The 19,831-nt window shown below is 34.1% G+C and overlaps 1 protein-coding gene across 1 annotated transcript; it reads right to left on the bottom strand.

Moving 5' to 3' along the window:
• Positions 1 to 1,455: 1,455 nt before the first annotated feature.
• Positions 1,456 to 19,653, bottom strand: LOC111060044 (U1 small nuclear ribonucleoprotein 70 kDa). Its single transcript, XM_039431006.1, has 10 exons — positions 19,170 to 19,653; positions 16,690 to 16,807; positions 15,917 to 15,981; positions 14,825 to 14,887; positions 11,700 to 11,781; positions 8,723 to 8,824; positions 5,155 to 5,482; positions 3,071 to 3,253; positions 2,245 to 2,321; positions 1,456 to 1,963 (listed from the first exon to the last, which is right to left on the bottom strand). Exons 1-10 carry the CDS (start codon positions 19,311 to 19,313, stop codon positions 1,758 to 1,760), a joined length of 1,368 nt encoding a protein of 455 aa, XP_039286940.1. The 5' UTR covers positions 19,314 to 19,653; the 3' UTR covers positions 1,456 to 1,757.
• Between the last annotated feature and the right edge of the window lie 178 nt (positions 19,654 to 19,831).

The following is a 19,831-nucleotide window of genomic DNA, read 5'->3' as shown; positions in this document are numbered from 1 at the left end:
ACGTCACCATTTGAAAACACATGCTCTCTACTAGAGTCGAGTCTCTTCCCGACCTGAGTCACGTAAAGGTGAGCTTAGCCTTAGATTTTCAACTGTCTGGGCCTCTTTAGTAAATTTAGAAGTCTCGGTAGAAAAGAGCTCCTTACACCAGTACTACTTCAATTTTATAGTTTTTTTGAAATTCAATTTAAACGTGAAATGCTACAACACCCCGTTTTGGAAAACCAATTTTATGGCTCCAGCTGCTGAAAATCTAGAACTTAGTTAAATCCCGAGCTTGGAAACCGACATTTATTATCAGTCGATAATAAGGCATGTTGAGGCCAAGCCACATAAAGAGTTCAGACGAGTCAGCAGGGCAGGATGCTCTCCGATTGGCTGATTGGGTTGGCGTTCGGGAAGCTGGCTGATCGAGAACCAACCACTGCCCCGCCGACTCGTCTGGCCTCTGATCACAAATAGTATCAGCCTCCTCAGCAAGTTAGTGACTCATCCCATAAACTACCACGAAGTGAAATTAACCACTTAGGGTGTCGCTCTCCATAAGCGGTCCCATCCATTTTTTCTTAGCTATTTCTTCACCTACAAATCTGTGTACCAGTAGTCTTTGTACTTCTAGAAAAAAATAATAAAAATTGACAGAAGTCCTAAGAGCAACGTGTCGGTTCTCAGAAGCAGATGCTTTGAGAAAACACTTGAAATGGAAGAATAATTTTATTTAATGCGTAGAAAAATCATCAGCACTCCCTTCTCTTTTTCTAATCCATTGATCTGCTAATTCAATAACATTAGGAAATAGGGAACCATGGAGCTTATAAAGCTGATAGTCTGTGAGATATTACTTTTAACATGAAGAGGAGAAACCCATTTCTCCTTCAACAGTTTGTAGAATAGATTGAGACGGTCATCAATTTGGATGCGCAGTGTCATTTCGCTTACGTTCTTGTGATGAACACATCTCCATAATCACACAAACCAATATACCTGCTGCCACTTAACAATTTTTGGAACAATGCCAGTCAATAGCTAGAGGGGAGTTGGCGCGATGCTTTAGAATACTGCTAGGTAGTGGGAGTGATTAGTGGAGGATAGAGCATCGGACCTCTCCGTCTTCGAGAAAGAGCCGTGTTAAAAGTACTATCTCCCAGACTTTAGTTACTAGCTGAAAAATACTAGTATTTATAAACTACAATATTACAACTTATTTTACCACAACCTGAGCTCGATATTCATATATTTTCTATGATATGATTCCAATTTATAATAATTGTAACTATCATTTCCTTTTACTTAATTTTATCAACATTTATACTGTATTACACTTACTTGAATCTTTAAAGAACAGTATTATCAAGAGATAATTTCTTGAGATAGTCGCAACATATATTTCATTATCTAAATATTCTTTGAAATTACAGATTATCAACAATAATAATATGGAAGTAAAGGAAACCATTTACTAAAATCACAAATCCACTATATTTGAACAATATACTCCAACATTATGTAGCGTCTTCTTACGGTTTTAAAATGCCTTAAATCAAATTACATGTAAATGTATAAAGACACAGAGTTTTTAATCGACCAGTTTCGATTACATGATAGCAAAAAAATGTATTCATATTTTAATATCAGTGAGGACGCAGACAATTTATTTGAATAGTACTATTAAAATAATATTACATAAACGCAAAATGCCTGCTTTGTAAAATCAAGTACACAGATGCATGTTATGAAAACTACCAAGAACAAGCCGATCAAAAGTCATTTTCATCGTAGTAATTATTACGACCGTTGGGATCATCGCCACCATCATCGCCGCCTCCATCACCCATGTCATCTCTCCCTCTTCCTCCCATATCGTTCCTTCTTCCTCCTCCGTCTTCTCTTTTCTCAAACTTGACCATGTTTTCGTCGAATTCACCATCATCAACATAGCTGTTGGTAGGAAACTCTGGATAATCTGTGGAAAAGAAGATGAGAAATGATCTAAGTAATTTGTAGAATGAAAATAAATTCAAATTTTTCGAATTTAACAGATGGAGTTTTAGTGATAAGAGTATTTTTAAATAGTACTCTTAATGTTCATTTGGTGTATTTAGAAAAAATACAATTGCGTCTCAATGTGACAAACCTAAATTCTGTGTTTTCAATGTAAAAAATTGTACACTGCTAGATGAAAATATTTCATATTGGTTGCCATTTCTAACCCAATAAGTTTAAAATTGAATGCGTAAAACTTACCATCGGGAGGTTCCTGCTTGACCCGCACCTTTTCTTCATAATCAGGATCCCGGTCTCTACGATCACGATCCTTGTCCCTGTAATATCATGTAACAAATAGTAAATCACAGTTATATTATAATGTCAATATACCTAATAACTTACTATTAAATATTTCACTGCATATAAAATATCAAATCACCCGTAAATTATGTCATACATAACTTATCATAAATTGATCAATAGTGTCGAGATTAATTTCCTTAACACCTGTACTTTCATTCTATTTCAATGAATAAAAAACAGAGTAGAGAAAGCCAGTATATAAGAACTTGTACGGTTATTGAAATGAATTATAAATTATTAATGAATATTATAATTAGTCTTTAACTAAACTACGTTCACTATGAATCACAAATGCATAAAATCTAGGTTTTATTAATTGTTAACGAGTATTCTCAATAGATGTAGACGTAGTGCAATCTCTATTGAAAACATTTGGGTGAACTGATTTTGATTATTTCTTCATATAACCATGTAGCGAGTGATCATGAATAATAATGATTAGCTCTCACGGTGCCACACGTTTGAGTGACAGCTATTTAAGTGTTAAATGGTCAAGATTTACAATTCACTTCTTTTCGTGGGTGATGATGGCTCAATTACAATCTAAGCAACTGCCAAGTTCTAATCTTGCCACCTTAAAATATCGAACTCACATTTCATTTCTAGATAAAAATGATCAACTTACTCAAAGTCGATGGAAAAACTTACGGTAGAAATTACGTTCTCTGAGATAGTGATGGAGTTTTAAACAAGTTTTAATTGAAATGATAGATTAGCATACCTGTCCCTATCTCTGTCACGGCGATCACGTTTTCTGTCTCTGTCTCGCGAATGACTGCGCCTCCTCTTCCTGTCTCTGTCACGATCCCTATCGCGGTCTCTGTCCCTCGGTCTCTCTTCAATCTCCTCGATGTCTGGATCCTTGATACGTTCACGCTTGATGCGTTTTCTGTCACGAGATCGACTGTAAAATGAACAAATATTAGTAAACAGGAATAATAGCACTCAATCTGTAATAAGCATTGGTGATAGAAATCGGTTGTTGGTTCTGTTGCAACACAGACTTCAGCCCTGTTTCATTAAACGAGAAACAATCACTTGAAAACAGAAGAAACTTTACACACATACTAACTCCTTTTTTATAAGCAATGAATTCATTTGTAAATTCTGTATTATAATGTAAGAATTACCCTTCTAACAATTTATTAATTTTATTTTTTCTCTGTCATGTAACCCATGTCAGAGGTATTACTAAAAATTAATAACATTTCAAATACGAAAATAGTCCGTTATATCTTCTATCTATTTTATATAAATGTGAAATGGCACTGATTTATTCACTCACTCACTCATTCGTAATCAACAGAACTAAAAATCTACTGGACCAAATACGTTCAAATTTGGCACGTATCAGTTGGCCATCTAGAGGCGCACTAAGAACTGATTGGAAAAAATTCCAAAGGAACGCCCAAAATCTGCGTTTTTCAAGAACTATTGACAAAAAATGTTCAAATTTGATACAGGCTCAGCTGAGGTATTAAACTGTTGTAGTGAAAGGGTTTTGAAATATAGCCTAAGATCGGCGGTTTTTTAGCGTTTTCCCGCGTTTTCTATGCCTTCTCAAGAACTATTCGACAGATCATGTTTATATTTGATACAGAAGAGAGTCTATGTTTCATATAATAATTATATGAAACCTTAATGTCGAAAATAAAATTTCGTGTTTCCTGGTCAAATTGACTCGATATTTACGAACAATTTTGTTAATCAAGAGAAAATTCGGGAAAAGTCAGATTCAGAAAAAATGGAATTGAAAATATCGAAAAACTACTACAAAGTTCTTACAAATACTTATGAGGTTAAATTGAAAATTCTAGTCACAATTTATTACATCCTGGCAAAGCCGATATTTGGCTGGATCAAGGCTCAAGTCTCAACTAATTCATTCTGATTATAACTTTTCTTGTTGAAATCAAACAGTAATTATGTCATGAATCTGTAGCTATATGGTTGTACAGTACCTAATGGATTATACGTGTACAGATGGAAAAAGTAATTTTAATTTTAGAAGTGATAGAAAACTGACTTAAAGCCAGCCATGAGCGACTAAGTACTAGCTAACAGGTTCGACTGAAGCAGCGACGTTAGTGCCAGTATATTCCAAAGACGAATGCTGTGCAGGTTATTTACTAAAAAGTATTATTTATTTATTCTTATGGCTTTTATCGGCAGAGAGATCCTTTTGTATGTTCTGCCTTGCCGTATTACACAATGTCATTTCCTATTAACACTCAAGTTTATAGGTTATATATTGGGTTTTTCATGTTTTCTCACTAAAAATTTGCAATTTCACTTCCTGAGTTTCTATTTTATAAAGTTTAAAATCAAGAAAACTATTTTCAAACACAAAAACACATTTAAAAAGCAAAAAATATAAACATTTTGATGATAATATTGAAATTCAATTATTTCTGAATGTAAGTCGAACCTGTTTGGTGAAAAGTTTCATTAGTGTCTCGCCTAATGATTGCTAAATATAACAGTTGTATGTTTACGTTCAAGGGCGGATTTCCACATATCAATGGACGTGTCCGGTACAGTGAAAATATTATCCTATTGAGTTCTAATGGAACTATTCATACTCGCTTGGTCGTACTGAGTGAGAATAGTCACATTGGAACTCATAGGAATAATATTTTACTGTACCGGACACTGACGTGGGAATCCGCCATATAAAAGACTACTTAACGCGTCATGTTGGCAACAAAATCTCATTACAGTTGCCCCAACCGGTCAACGATAAAAGTGTCGTCAATCACTACAAAACCTAAGGCAATGAATTGATTTGAATTAATGACTACAAACCTGCGCGTACGATGCTTCCTGTCACGGTCACGACTGCGCGATCGCCTACGATCACGATCACGGTCACGGTCGCGGTCACGATCACGGTCGCGGTCTCTGTCGCCACGATCAAGCCCGCCGCCTCCACGATCACGTTCCCGCTCCCGCGTGCGACTGCGTTCCCGGTTGCGTCCGCCGCCTCCACCACCCCCGCGGTCACCCCTGTCGTTGGTGGTCTCTCGCTCTCTCTCCAGCCGGTAGCGCTCTCTCTCCCTCTCGTTGTCCTCACGCCCCGAGTGCTTCAGGTTCACGTCCGGTCCTCCACGCCGCGTTCCGCCCAAACCACCACCTAAAAACAGTATTATATATTTCTTCTCCGATTCAGTTACACTATGGAGAAAATATAGCATAAGTAGATATCCCCATGGAATAGGTATTTCATATTCCAAATTTCAAGCAGATTTCTTGTTAACTCATAGTCGATTAGCATCGACTACTATAGTTACTATTATAGTAGGCTACTACTTAGATAGGACGACTACTATCTATTAGTTTTTGCCGGATGTTAGTGTAAGAACGGCACAGTATGGGAGACTACAAGCGTCACATAGCTTAAACAAATAAGAAGTACTATCGGCTTGAGTTAACAGTGGGAATTGGAACATAAACGCCCTATACAATGGGATATATTTTATGCTATATTTTATCTGGTTTCACGTTGAACTGTACATGTATTTATTTGATAATATAGGCTTATGACTATTGAAACAAAACTTTTTCAACAGTAGGTGCTAATGTTCATGCAATTCTTTCAATTGTACAAGTTGTTTATTTATTTTTCTTGTTTTGTGGGAAAAATATGAAATTGAATGATAGAGAGGACTAAAACGTACCAACTCCGCCTGCTAAACAATATTTTCATTCCATTTCAAAGAGGACTAAATTAATTTCAAATACGGTATGAATGTAAAATTTGACAAATAAATTATTTACGTATGTGTTGAATTGGCAAGGAATTGCTTATTATTTCGATCATGCTTGGTAACGTTATTATCAGCGCTCCCCACTTTTCATATTACACCTTATTCTTTCGATTGTTATTGTTATCACCTTCCTATCATATAGAAAACATAAACCATTAGTACACTCTTTCCTTTTCAATCTTTTCTTCTCTCCACCACGCCCAGTCATAAAGCAGTGTTTATTTCTACAATTTTAAAAGTTATGTCATCGGACCCGGCTGCCTAAAAAGCAGTCGTTAGGTCATGTCAGAGGCCCTGAAATTGATCAGTTGCGACCTGAAAACTCTGACACCAAACCTGAGCCAGCCAGGTCACTCGTTATTAATATTATTAAAATTTAACAAGTATTTATTTCAAAATTAGGGTTACCAACATTGGTTGGACCAGTCAACTTTTGTAGGGCTACCAATCAACATAATTTATTTCGATTTGAATCTGAAAAATATTGAAACGTTAACCTATTGTAAACCGTATGTAAATTGAGCAAATATAACAGTGGCTGTTTCTATAGCAAGATTCACGTTAGAAAGTCAGCACCTGACACACATTGGTTTGCTATCCTTGTCTGTAATTTAACAAAGCAGATAGCTCCATTATTTTCCAACTCCGCACCGTTCACAAGTTGTTTTCAGGCTATGTGGAAATATAATAAGCTACCAGAATATTCAAATCAATTTGATTTTATTATACATTATTTCAGGGAACAAATATTCATATCATACAACAACGTTACATCTTCTGCAACCAAACAATCATAAATAAAACTTACAGTTGAACTTAAATAATTAATCATAACTAAATCTAACCGCTATATATCCGTAGCTACAGAAAATACAACATTATATTTTAAAGAGCTTCATGAAAACTCTCCACAAAGGCAAAGCCTGTGTGTGGAAGAGGGTCTTGGCGATGATTGGCTAACGTCGGACTGTCCCCATACTTGCATCTATCACATTCTTGGGTAAACCAGGTATTAATATCAGAAAACATTTGAAGTTTCAAGGATTTTAAGTATAAAAGATGTAAACATTTAGAGTTAAATTTGGACCATCATTACATGACATTTCATTCATTCATTCATTCATTTATTGTATAAAATACTATAATCATAATACAATTATGACATTGGAGGAAAAACTAGGCTGAGCCTGTACTATTTCTCTCCAAAAATTTTGATAAAATGTTAATGTTGTCCAAAAGATAAGGTTATGTAATCTCACACTGCTTCGTCACTTGATTTTCGGTCCAGGAATGATGATTTAAAATTTTGAATTTTGAAGGTTGATTTCATACTCTAAATAAATCACAGAATATCACAATGTTTGCTTTGCATATTTGCTTTATTTATACAATGAATGAATTATCACTTGTATATTTGTCCTCCCAATCTCCTTTAACCAGTCATTAACATTTTTTTTTATAAATATATTTGTATTTACCTTCGGTATTACGTAGATTTTCAGGCAGATTTCTATACAGAGTGTGTGCTATATAATAAGTATTTGTAGTGGGATGAGTTTTGACTAGCCTTGGAACTTGGATTCCTAATGCTTCTGACGAACGTGTTCGATAGCTGTGCTCAATTTTCTTAAACATATCTTTATGATTTTTGTACATATATAGCAATATATTTCTTACATAAATTTGCCTTATACTTAAACATTGAATTCTTCAAAAATTTCATCAGTAGGAGTGCGTATACATTTTCTTAATGCTGTTTTAATAATAGATTTCTGTGTAACTTCCAAGGGTTGTAGTAATGTTTTATAGGCACCCCCATAAGCTAAAATTCCCACTTCGATAAGTGACTGGGCATAAGAAAAATAAATATTTCGTAGCTCTTTTAGTGATAGAATTTTGTTTAATTGGTAAAAAATTTAAATAGCTTTGCGAATTTTACTTTTCAAGAATGCAATATGAGCCGACCAATTCAATTTATCATCTATCATTACTCCTAAATATTTATAAGCTACTACACTTTCAATCGATTCACAGTTACATTGTATATTGGTAGGTTCAGTACAAGAATGTAGAGTGATGTTATTAATTCTGTCTTCTTTCCTTCTTCTGGAAAAAATTTCTATGAATTTAGATTTCTTAATATTTAATCTAAATAAATAAATATTCAATCTCAATTATGGAAAGCTATAATTTGATCATAAAAGGATATTTCCTTTCATATTATCCTTAAAATGCAAAATTTCAAAAAAGTTTATGTATACATCGATGCGCAGTTCTCATAGAATTCTATCAACGCGTTTGGCCGTAAATGTGTTACATACAAACAGACGAAAGAAAATCCGAGTTAAAACATAGACCTCACTACGTTCGGTCAACTATAGACGACGGTTGATAACGATGCCGTCCTATCATGCGTTTCCTCTGAGTTTATTACGTGAATCTGACTATAGTTTTATAAAAGTTTTCTAACCTAATAGGATAGCCTATTACCTGCGCTTGAAATGTTAAGCGTTGCATAATTTGTTTTTGATATGTTTGAATTTGTCAATAAAGTGATCTGACCTCAATATTATGAGAGTAAACATAGTCTGATGAGTGGTACTTACCGAGTCTTCGAGGCAGCCAGCCCTTGACCGTTCGGCCCCTCTCAACATCAACCAACACACGCCTTCCGTCGATTTTTTTGCCATCTGCATGCTTATAAGCAGCTGTAAAACGCACCAAAAACACGAGATTAGAGAACTGCATGAGACATTCTCACCAATTTCACCATACTTACTTACCGTTTTTCCACAACTCACCTGCTGCTAAAATTACTTGTTAGTAAGCATTTTCAATATTCTTATTGAATATTAGCTACAAAAAATTGAAAACATTTATAGAATTCGTTAATTTTACAGTACATAAAGATGGAAAAAATCTTGTTTCAATAGAAACAGGGGGATTTCAAAACTTATTCTACAGATTTGATTTATTTACTTGAACTTGAATATCAAGAATTAGATAACAAGCTCAAATCGGATTTTTTAACCTATAATCTGCTTTGAAAAAATCAACAAGAACTAACGATATTGTTATTATTTTTTCCGCAGATAAATAATTGTATTTCGAAATAAAAAATCTGAAAAATAGATTGGGAGAGGTTTATGTTTATTTTGATCTAAGAGTAATACTGTAGCAGATGAATTCAAATTTATTATTCAAGGAATATTGTAGAATTATAATTTAATTAGTAAATCATAACAAATTAACAGAGATTTAAATAAAATCCAATATAGTTGAAATTTAATGCATAAATATAAGAAGGTCGATAGTCCTATGAACATTCTATTTTTATTATTTCCCTCAGTTCAGAAATTTTTAATACCTTGACCAACAAATAATAAATTAATCTAGTTCAGTAGAATCAATCACTGAGGAGGAATATATTTTATAATTACAATAACTATGTATTTATTTTTAGTTGTAAGATATTTTTTTAATATGGACTTTTCTAAGTTATTGACACTGGAAGAGTATCTAGGATAGAATGCATAAGAAATAATTTTGTCTCTAGTATTGGTTTTCTTTATTTTTTTAAATCTAAAATTGGGTTTATAAAAAGTAATAATTCACGCCTACCGACGGGACTTTTGATGATTTATTTGAATTGATGAATGATTTCCCTATTCTAGAGACAACCATGCACAATTATTTTCCAAACACGGTAGGCCTGAACCCAACTAGCAAAGAGTTTTTCGTTTATCTGTATACACAAGTATATAGAAAAATGATTAATGATTAGAATAGAGTATTGTGTACCTACCAGGTGGAGTACTTACATTTAAGATCAAAGCTCAATCATTGTATGAATGGATTCACGCAACACTTAGGCATATTTCAATGAAGTTGAGGAGTTAATGCAATGCAATGTTGTAGTTTTAAGAACTGATCAATCCCGATGGAAGGCTGAGTAACCTTTTTCCATATTACCTGGTGCGCTAATCTTACCCAATGCGCATTTCAATTCAAATTAAACGAGAATAACTATTGAATTTGATTTTTGAAAATTGTAACCATATTTATCAATTAAAGATCAGTTTCATTATTATTTACACTGGTCACAAATTTACTACAAGAATACAAATTTATAGCCAAAGTAAAAATATTCAAGTAGTGATATTTCCATAAAATAGTATAATGACAAAATAAGATTATAATTATCTGGAACCCTATATTCTTAAATTTATCCAGTATTCTACAAGGGTTTGATATGAAATAAATTTAATTTATATAGAATGGAAAAATGTTTGTTATCTAATTGCATTTAAATTGGATAATTAAGTTAGAAAACTTACAACGAATACTGATTTAAAAAAATGGAAATACTTATTACAGAAATAACTACCTAGTAATTTGATAATTTAAAATTGGTATCATCCCACATCTAATCAGTAATTTCATAGAGAAGTAAAAACCATACCTGCGCGACCACACCAACACAAAACATTGATAAATCAACAACTTCATAGATTAAAGAAAATTATCAATCTCCAGAATTTTGCAATTTGAAAAATTATAATGCTAGAAAGTGACATAGTGTAAAATAGATTAACCAAGTAACATTGGTGGCATTCATAACTCAAAAAAATAGGCTACATTATTTTTTTATAGATTTCAGATCCTAAAAGTTTTAAAAAGTTCAATGTTAACTAATGTAGCATATTAAAAATGGAGAACATTTTCCTAATGGTGGAATATTATCATTTTTAGTCCTATTGCAACTGGAAGTATGGGAGAATATTGGATGACTAAATTCACTAACATGATCTATGCTGGTAATAGAGAACGACCATTACTTCAGGAAACATGTTATTTGTTAAAAAAATTACTTTTAGATGTTTCTTCAAATTTAGTATTGGGGCAGTAATAACATATAACATTCTGTGGATGTTAGATGGGGAGTCTCAAGTTTTTCTAATCTTATTATTTTGTAGAAATTGATTTGTGTATAATATTCACTGCAGTGAAGCATTAGAGTGATTCTTCAGGGCTAGTACGGAATCAATAATCTATTTAAAGTGGCAACATTGGAATAGAAATGAGGAGAGATGTATGCTTTTTTTCAATAGAGAAAAACTGATTCTTTCATCAATTCATTATTGTTTTGTATGTTGGGTCTTACCACACATACAAACCTAAGACACAGGCCCAATGGTATTCATATGAGAGGCATTGTATGCTCAGCCATACTCCATACTCCATACTGTACCAAGAACAAGAAAACCAACATTAGCTCAAAACGGCTCGTTAACTTATCACAATTCTTCACTTATTAAAAAAAACTATATTTTGGCAAGCAAATTCCAACTATGGATAACAAATGCCCATAAATATATGAGAAAATCGATTTAACCGAAAATTACCCAAGTTTGTACAAAAATATTTCAATTGCTTTCGTCAATTAGTTCAAAGTAATTTACAGTAAAGGAGGAGAAAACTGAACACAAAACCCTCAGAATCATTGCTCACAAAAAGCATCAAACAATAGTTGAAGGGAGAAACTAGGGAGGGGGGAGAGGATGAGTGAGCGGTTTGACTCACAGTGCATGTCCCGTTCGTGTTCATACTCGATGAACGCGTATCCTCGCGGCTTCCCGTTCACCGTGTTGTGTATCACCACAATCTGCAACAAATAATCAATATTTTCATTTCATTCATTCAAACTCATATGTTTTCGCAAGTATTCAATTTTATCAAAATGTTCAAATACGGCGTGCACTACGTCTTATGAGAACTTTCGTCTGGCGTCTGCCATTGTATCATGGTTATATATTTATGAAGTTATAGCTGTGATAAATAGGTTATTAAAGCGAATGATACAATACATTGAGTCAATACCATGCTCATTGAAGATACTTATCAAACTACTGAGTGGCTGTTTGTATAATTATTATTGAAATTGCACTGATAAAGAACCAGCCAGTTTTCGACATAATTATGTACGGTACATAGAATATAAGTGCATGGTATAGACTGCAAGATATAACATGAGCCTCAACCTCTCAAACTGTGAAAGAGAAAACGGCGAAACCCTAAGAAAATCACAGTTGAGTTTCACGTGGTGGGAGTCGAAGGTTCATGTTATAACTCGTCACCTATAAAAAATTTTATTGATAGAGCCATACAGTTTAGAACCATACAAAGACATATTAACTTTTTTATAGAGCTCCTAATATTTTTAATGAAAAATAAGCACAACATGTTTCGACTCATGAGAACAATTAAATGAAAATTTTTAGTCTTAATTATATCCTTCTAGTCGTGACCCTGGGTCCCAGGGACACAGGCAATTTTTGTTTTAGTTATAATTTTGCTTACGTTCGCTTTACTGTCTATTGTGACCCATGTAAACTCATGTCAGTAGACACTTACTTTAACTTGATGTAGAGTGTTAGTGCTCTGTGACTTGTTGTTTTCGTGAAATGACGCTGTTGGGTCCCTGGGACCCAACAGTCACGACTAACGTGACTTTTTTCATATGCACATTTTTATGCAATAGTGATTGGATTCAAGCAGTCAACATGTACATTTTGGACAGAGACTTCGAAGAATGTACAAATTGACCTCTAGATCTCTATTTCAATGACATTGGTGATGATAAAAATAAATTCATAGTTCAATATAAGAATACTGACCCTGAGTAGGATGATAGCGAAACCAATAAACTTCATGTGATCCCAGGGATACTAAACCTCCCCTAAAAGTGAACTTTATATGACCTTATATATTTTCCATGTTTCTAGTAGTGTTTCATGTAGTTTTTAGGATTCATAATAATATTCATCACTATAATTTCATAGGTTTTGCAAAGATTGTGCAACATGAACTTGAGGGTAGGGTAAAAGCTACCCTAAAAGTGAACTATGACCTTCCAATTTTTTCCCATCTTTCTAGTAGTGTTGCATGTAAGATCCATCATAGTATTCACCACTATAATTTTTTGTTCACTTTATATAAAATAATAACCAAACTTTACTCTTCACTACCCTAAAAATGCAAGGTTTTATAAATTTATTTTTATAATTATGATAAAGATCGATTTCTTCTTCATGTAAGTCTCCTAAAATCCCCTTCAGAAAACTAGAATTTATGCTGGATGGCATGTCATCACTGAATGCAAATTAGACTTTGAGTATTACTGTATGTGATTAAAATTGAAACACCAACCATCTATTGTATATATTATATATTAATATTAGATTATAATATATTATATTAAACGAACGCTCGTTGCGTTTATCAATAACCCTTAGACATATTAGAATCATAGAATAACATTATATCTTGAAATATATTGAGATATTCAATATGAAAGAAGTGGGTCCCTGGGACCCAGGGTCACGACTAACGTCAGAAAAAATAGGGTCACGACTAGAAGGATATGCATGGAATACAAAAGTATTGATTTTACAGAACTCCAATCTGAACAATTTCGTTCATGTGGATAATACTAAGTCTTTAACAGAGCTCCAGTCAACAGTGGCGAGGCGTCCAGTCATCGTTTGATGCGGCGATGATTTAGAGGAATTGGACTAAAAATATTAAGATAATATCAACTCTTAAATGTACATTTGTAGGCTTCAAACCCCGAAATTGTGTTCAAAATCTCCGAAATAAAAAAACCGATAAGAATATAATGAGTATGACGCTCAATATGAATATGAAGCGCAGAAAGCTTGCGGATCACTCCAGTCCCCCTCCAGTCCTTGGCTAGAGCCCCCAGCCTATAGGTTTCAGACCATTCAAATAATAATGCTCGAAATACATCGCAACTGGCTGCGATGTATTTAGGCTTCGCGCGTTCTCGGCTACTATCGGGGATTTTCGGTAGCTGCGTTCTCCTCTTTCTCACGTCCCACTGTCTCTACAGCTTTAATGGAAATTTGCGCATTTGAAATATTATTGTTTCGAAAGTGAGGTTATTCTAATTCGTGTAGCCTGTTATTCGTGTGAGTTGGTAAAGTAATCGTAGTTTTACAGTGTTTGGGAGTGTTTCATGAGCATGAATTAGTGAATGTGATGTCTGAAGTGTGAAACATGGAGGAAGTGGAAGTGGTAAACAGTATAATTAATTTGAAAGAAATTCCATTCGGATCACTGCCTTTCGAACGCAAACTCCTTGTTGTACAGAAAGGTCGGCCATGTATTGTACCTCAATTTATCAACTCTAGCTACTTAATTCTAACAATGTGGCAAATTCATTAATCTTACCTTTTCACAATACTACACAAGCACACAATATATTTTTATACCTCTTATTATTCATTAGATGATTAAATGGTTCAATTAATTTGTATTTTGATTTTGAAATGTGTGCCCTCAATTAGATCGAGTGTGTGGATAATTATTTCGGTCGTTTTCGCGTTTTCCCCTTTATCCATCGTTGGTCTATCCACGTTGGTAGTGAGGATACACTGAAAATTATACAAGAGGTGAAATTGGAGAGAATTCTTCTCAGTTCTCTGTCTTTTGTATGTGAGTTCAGAGGAAAATTTTCAGGTACTCCAAGTTTCAAAAGTCAACAATTTGCTAGTATTTCTAACATTTCCCAGAAGAGGCCACTTGGAGCAACTCGGGTGGGGGGGGGGGAGGCAACTGCGATGACCGGTGGAGTATTCCACGCCTCGCCACTGCCAGTCAATAAATTAAATTGTTTCCATTCTCACCTTCTTGATTGCTCCATACATTTCAAATTCACGTCGCAACTTGGACTCAGAGGTATCAAAGTTCTGAAACAAATGAAATAGGAGTTAATTTACCAAATCATCTGAGCAAGCTGAGCATCGGAGCTAAGATATATAAAATAAATCTAAAAATAACTGACCTATTTTATCATTTGATTTTTTCGTTATATGAACATATTTTTATATTAGCTATATGCTATGTTTATGAGCATAATAACATAGCTAACAAGAGATTCCATTCATGAATGGTAAATTCCATTCCAAATTGAAGATTCCATTCAAGTGGTAAACAAATTAATGGGTAAAAGGTAAATCACATAGTGCGTTTTTCTACTGTTCATTAGTAAAAAATGTGAATTTCCATTTTATTGACAATAGAAGAAAGAACACGTTTTTCTATTCTATTTCAATTTGCTTGATTCATAAAAACTGGCTCCTGTATAATAGAATCAATCATGGAGAACAATTAATTAATTCTATGAAAAAAGTCCCATACTCTTTCGTTCTTATTTTCCTAATTTTAATGATTTTTTCCCATTAGTATTATAAATGTTTTTGTCTAAAATATTTAAATCATAGGTTATCAATTTTCTTTTTTGAATTTGTGTATATAAATGTTGTTTTCATGAACTTCTAATGACTCGCAAGATGTATCTTTATTAGAATTTTTTACTCTTGGCACGAAATCTTAAACAATAGCAAAATTAGAGGCATCCCGACATATATTCATAAATAGTGGGGGCCACATTTTCTTAGATCAGCAAATAATCAATCTATTGTAAATAATTGTAGCCATTTTTGTAATCATGTCTATATTTTGAATAAACACCTCTAGTCGTGTTGTACCCTCGACCTCGACCAGAGAAATTATTATTATTATAAAGTTAGTTCAGTTAATTTCAGATTCCTCAAGATATAATATAGTATGAAAGCTAATACTGTAGTATGGTATAAATAGTAGGTAAGCTAATTAGAAAAAAATGTAATAGAGAATATGCCATACTGTTCATAAGGAGAAACTACTAATCATTCTCTGAAAAAATATACTTTACACATTACAATGAATCAACTTACAATTCTTGCAACAAACAATGTTTTAAACGGATCCATTGTCGATGTACTGATGGTGTGAGGATCCCCTGAAACAGACAAACGTGCTTTATGTAATATCAACTATAAGAAGTGATTAATTTATATTAGGGGAAATTAATATTCTATTGGTAATTAATGCCAATAAGCAGATAAGCTAAAACAACTATTAGCTATTTATTCTAATCCTCAGGTCTGGTGTCAGAGTTTTCAGGTTGCAGCTGATCAATTTCAGGGCCTCTGTCATGACCTAACGGCTCCTTTTAAAAGGCAGCCGGACCCGACGGCTTAACGTGTCCATCTGAAACACGGGAGTGGCCCGAGGAAAATATCTTGTCCGGGCTGGGATTCAAACCCGGGCCTCTGGATTATACAGCCAGCATCTAATCCACTCGACTATGGCCACTCCAATATGTCAAGTTTTACTATGAAAACTTGTTCAACAGAAATCAAATATATTTGCAAACTACGGATAAAATTATTTCAACGCACTTCTTTATAATATATTATGTAGTATGGATAGGCAGTGGCAGACACAAATACTCGGCTATGATGTGGTTTATGGTTTGCTCCTGCCTACATTCAAGAAAGGGGTGTCAGATAGACCCCATCGATGCATATTTTTGGCACCTCCCCTGTCCTGTTCTGAATCTGTTCAGTCTCACCCACACCTGGGAAGGCAGTTCAAAACCATTCACTCTCCTAGTTGGATAATCAAAATTCACTTCTTCAAGATTAGATTAATGTAGTGTACTTACATACTGCGATTTCTTGCTCCAACTTGTATGCCACCTGTTCAGCCCTCTCCCTGCGCCTTCTGTCGAGACGTTCTTCCCTGGTCTCCACTTTGGTGGGAGGGGGAGTGTCCTTTGGATCCTACACAATGCAAAGAAGAAACACTATAGTAATTACAGTATATTTATAACCTAAGCAAAGTTAATTTCTTAGCACTCATAGTTTTGAACACAAAGTTTAGGTTACATTGGCTGCCTCAAGCACTCCATAATACTCCCCACCATATGAGCAATATTAATATTGTAGCATTATCAATGCAAGTAGGCTTATAGTAAATGCTAGTTTAAGCCGCCTCTTGACATGATAAAATGTCTTAGGTATATTAAATCATGTAGGTTATTTAAATTAATTTATTTCTGAAAAAGTAGTAGGCATAATTTTTAATTTATAAGACTGTACAAATTAGAGAAAGCTGTCCTTCTAAAGTAGTATAATTTTTAAGACTGTTCAAATTGGGTAGCCGTCTAGTTGTCACCCCGACTACTTGTCACCTACAGAGCACCAGTTGGCACGACTTACACCCCCGCGGCGTAGGGAGTAGGGATCAAGTAATTTTTATGATGTAGAATTGAATTCTAAGCACTTTTGGTTTGGTAACATTTTCCCGTCAATCCAGTTTGTTTCTATACTTATTCTTGATTGCACCATGGTTGAAAAGGCTCACTCACAAAGACATGATGTTGAAAATACAAAATTAGGAATCTCAATGCCTTTTCATATAGAACTTGATAGTTTGGCTTCATTTTCCAGCTTCCAAATGAAGAGCCAGCCGGAATGGTGATTTCTTGTGGAGTGGAGTCTAGGGGATAGGTTGTCGTGACCGTAGACGACTAATTGCACCCTCGTAAAAATATACCATTGCCGTCAAGTTGTCCCCCCGACTACTTGACACCTACTGGACCGGAGGTGTCAACTAGTCCCGACCGTGAACGACAACTTGACACCTCGCACCCTCACGACAGGGTGTCCCCCCCGACTAGTTGTCACCTCCTCAGAAAGGATACAACTAGACGGGTATGGCTCACGTCTACACTTGTCCCCTAAAAACCGGTTTTAAAAGGGGACAAGTAGTATGGGTGGCACCTAGTCGCGTACCCTACAAATTAGAGAAGGCCGACCTACTGAGTCAGGCAAAACTCTGATGCTTTAGATAATTAGCACAATATTTTGTCTACTTGTATACCACAGATTCGAGCGACCTGTTCAATGAGTTCAGAGAATTTTCAACTGGAAATTGAAAACACTTTGGTTGGGGCAAAACAAAATATAACAATACAGTAACCAAAATGGTATAATAATATACCATTTATATTTGAACTGAAAATTCAAGTTCCTCTTTCTTTACCCTGAAATTTTTCTGGTATTGTTTTGCCCCAACCAAAGTTTTTTCAATTATCAGTTTAAAATTCTCTGAACTAATTAAACAGGTCGCTCGAATCTGTGGAATACAAGTAGACAAAATATTGTGCTAATTAATAATAATAATGAGTTTCTGTTCATGGCGTGGTCATAGGTATGGCCACAAGTGAACAAGTCAAGAACATAAAAAACTGTCATAAGACAATTATCTTTCACTAACTTATCTAAAGCATCAGAGTTTTGCCTAACTCAGTAGGTCAGGCAATAAGAACACTGTAAAATCTAATATAATAGGTTATAATAAAATCTAACTTAATCGGTTAAATAATAATAGAAACAGTAGGTCAATGTAAAAAATTAAACTTTTAATTTAAGTTAGCTACGTCATTTAAAAATGAGCTAAAAAATAAATAAGTGAGTCTAGTTTTCAAATTTGAATATGGTCAACTCATCTCCAAGTAGATTATTGGTACTTTACTGAATAATTTAATTGGAAAAAAATAATGGTAAATAAAGCTAACTCAACTTGAATTAAATATTAACAAGATGCGGGTGGTGGGGACAAGCTCTAGATAAAAATAAATATTTCAAGCTTTGGATTAACAAAATTAGAAAGTAGGCCTAGGTTATTTATGTATATATATCCGCAATTGGATATGAAAACTAGAGATTATACAAGCCTATATTTTAAAAGTACCGACATAATAACTTTAATGATTGTGCAGTCAGTCATCAGTCAAGATAAGAAGCAGCTTAAAGAAGTAAGCCATCTTCCTACCTAACATTTTGAGCTAAATCAAGGATACTTTACTAACAAATCCAAATTAAATAGCTAAAATATTTTATTTAAACTGACTATTTTACAGTGTTCTTCAACACTGAATATTTTAGCTCAGATAAATAAGTTATGGTGCGTATTTAATGTTTGTCTACTAAGTTACAGCTTATAATTCGTAGGTTTTTAATGTAAAAAGCGTAGGCTATTATAGAGATACAAGTGAAAATTTGAGAACTAAGTAGTAGCCTAGTAAGAATCATTCGCAAATTCCAAAAATGTTCAATATATTTAAAATATTTCATTTACCTCGAAAAATCCCAGGAAACCACCAACGCCGACATAGCCTCTATTTTTCTTTTCATGGGGTAACTTGGCTGCAGGAGGAAGAAATGGGATAGGATCCCTTGGAGCAAACAACGCCAATAAATTTGGAGGCAAGAACTGCGTCATTTTGAAGTTTTATCACTCAAAATCAAAGTAATTGAATCATTATTAAATAACAAACTGTTCCGATACTTCCCTATAGATTACTTGAATTACGAAAAAGACAATTTCACAAACATCACCAACCGCGTTGTCATGAACATTCAATCGATTTACAAGAAAGCAATCCAGGCAGCCATTTTGAAGAAGACAGACAGAAGAGAGAACGCTCTCTGTGCTAATTGGTTGACACTTCCTGACCCGGCTAATTCAAAAGAAAATAGAAGGACTTGAATAATATAATTAACTGATGTGGATTTCGATAGAATTTTGACTAGGCCTATACATAGATTATTTGTATCCAATGATTAGAAATCCCATATTCCTGAGAATTTTCACATTTCTATAAAAAACCATACATATTTTTCTGCTAGAATTTCTGCTTTGAAGAGAAGTGATGAAAATTTTGACAATTATTCAAAAAAAATTCAAATTTTTTTCTATATATTCTAAATAGATACAACAAAAAAATATTTAATAAAGGA

Source organism: Nilaparvata lugens, chromosome 6, assembly GCF_014356525.2.
Source record: "Nilaparvata lugens isolate BPH chromosome 6, ASM1435652v1, whole genome shotgun sequence".
NCBI classification, from domain to species: domain Eukaryota; kingdom Metazoa; phylum Arthropoda; class Insecta; order Hemiptera; family Delphacidae; genus Nilaparvata; species Nilaparvata lugens.
The sequence above is the reverse complement of the archived record's forward strand: the minus strand, read 5'-3'. Positions and strand labels throughout refer to the sequence as shown.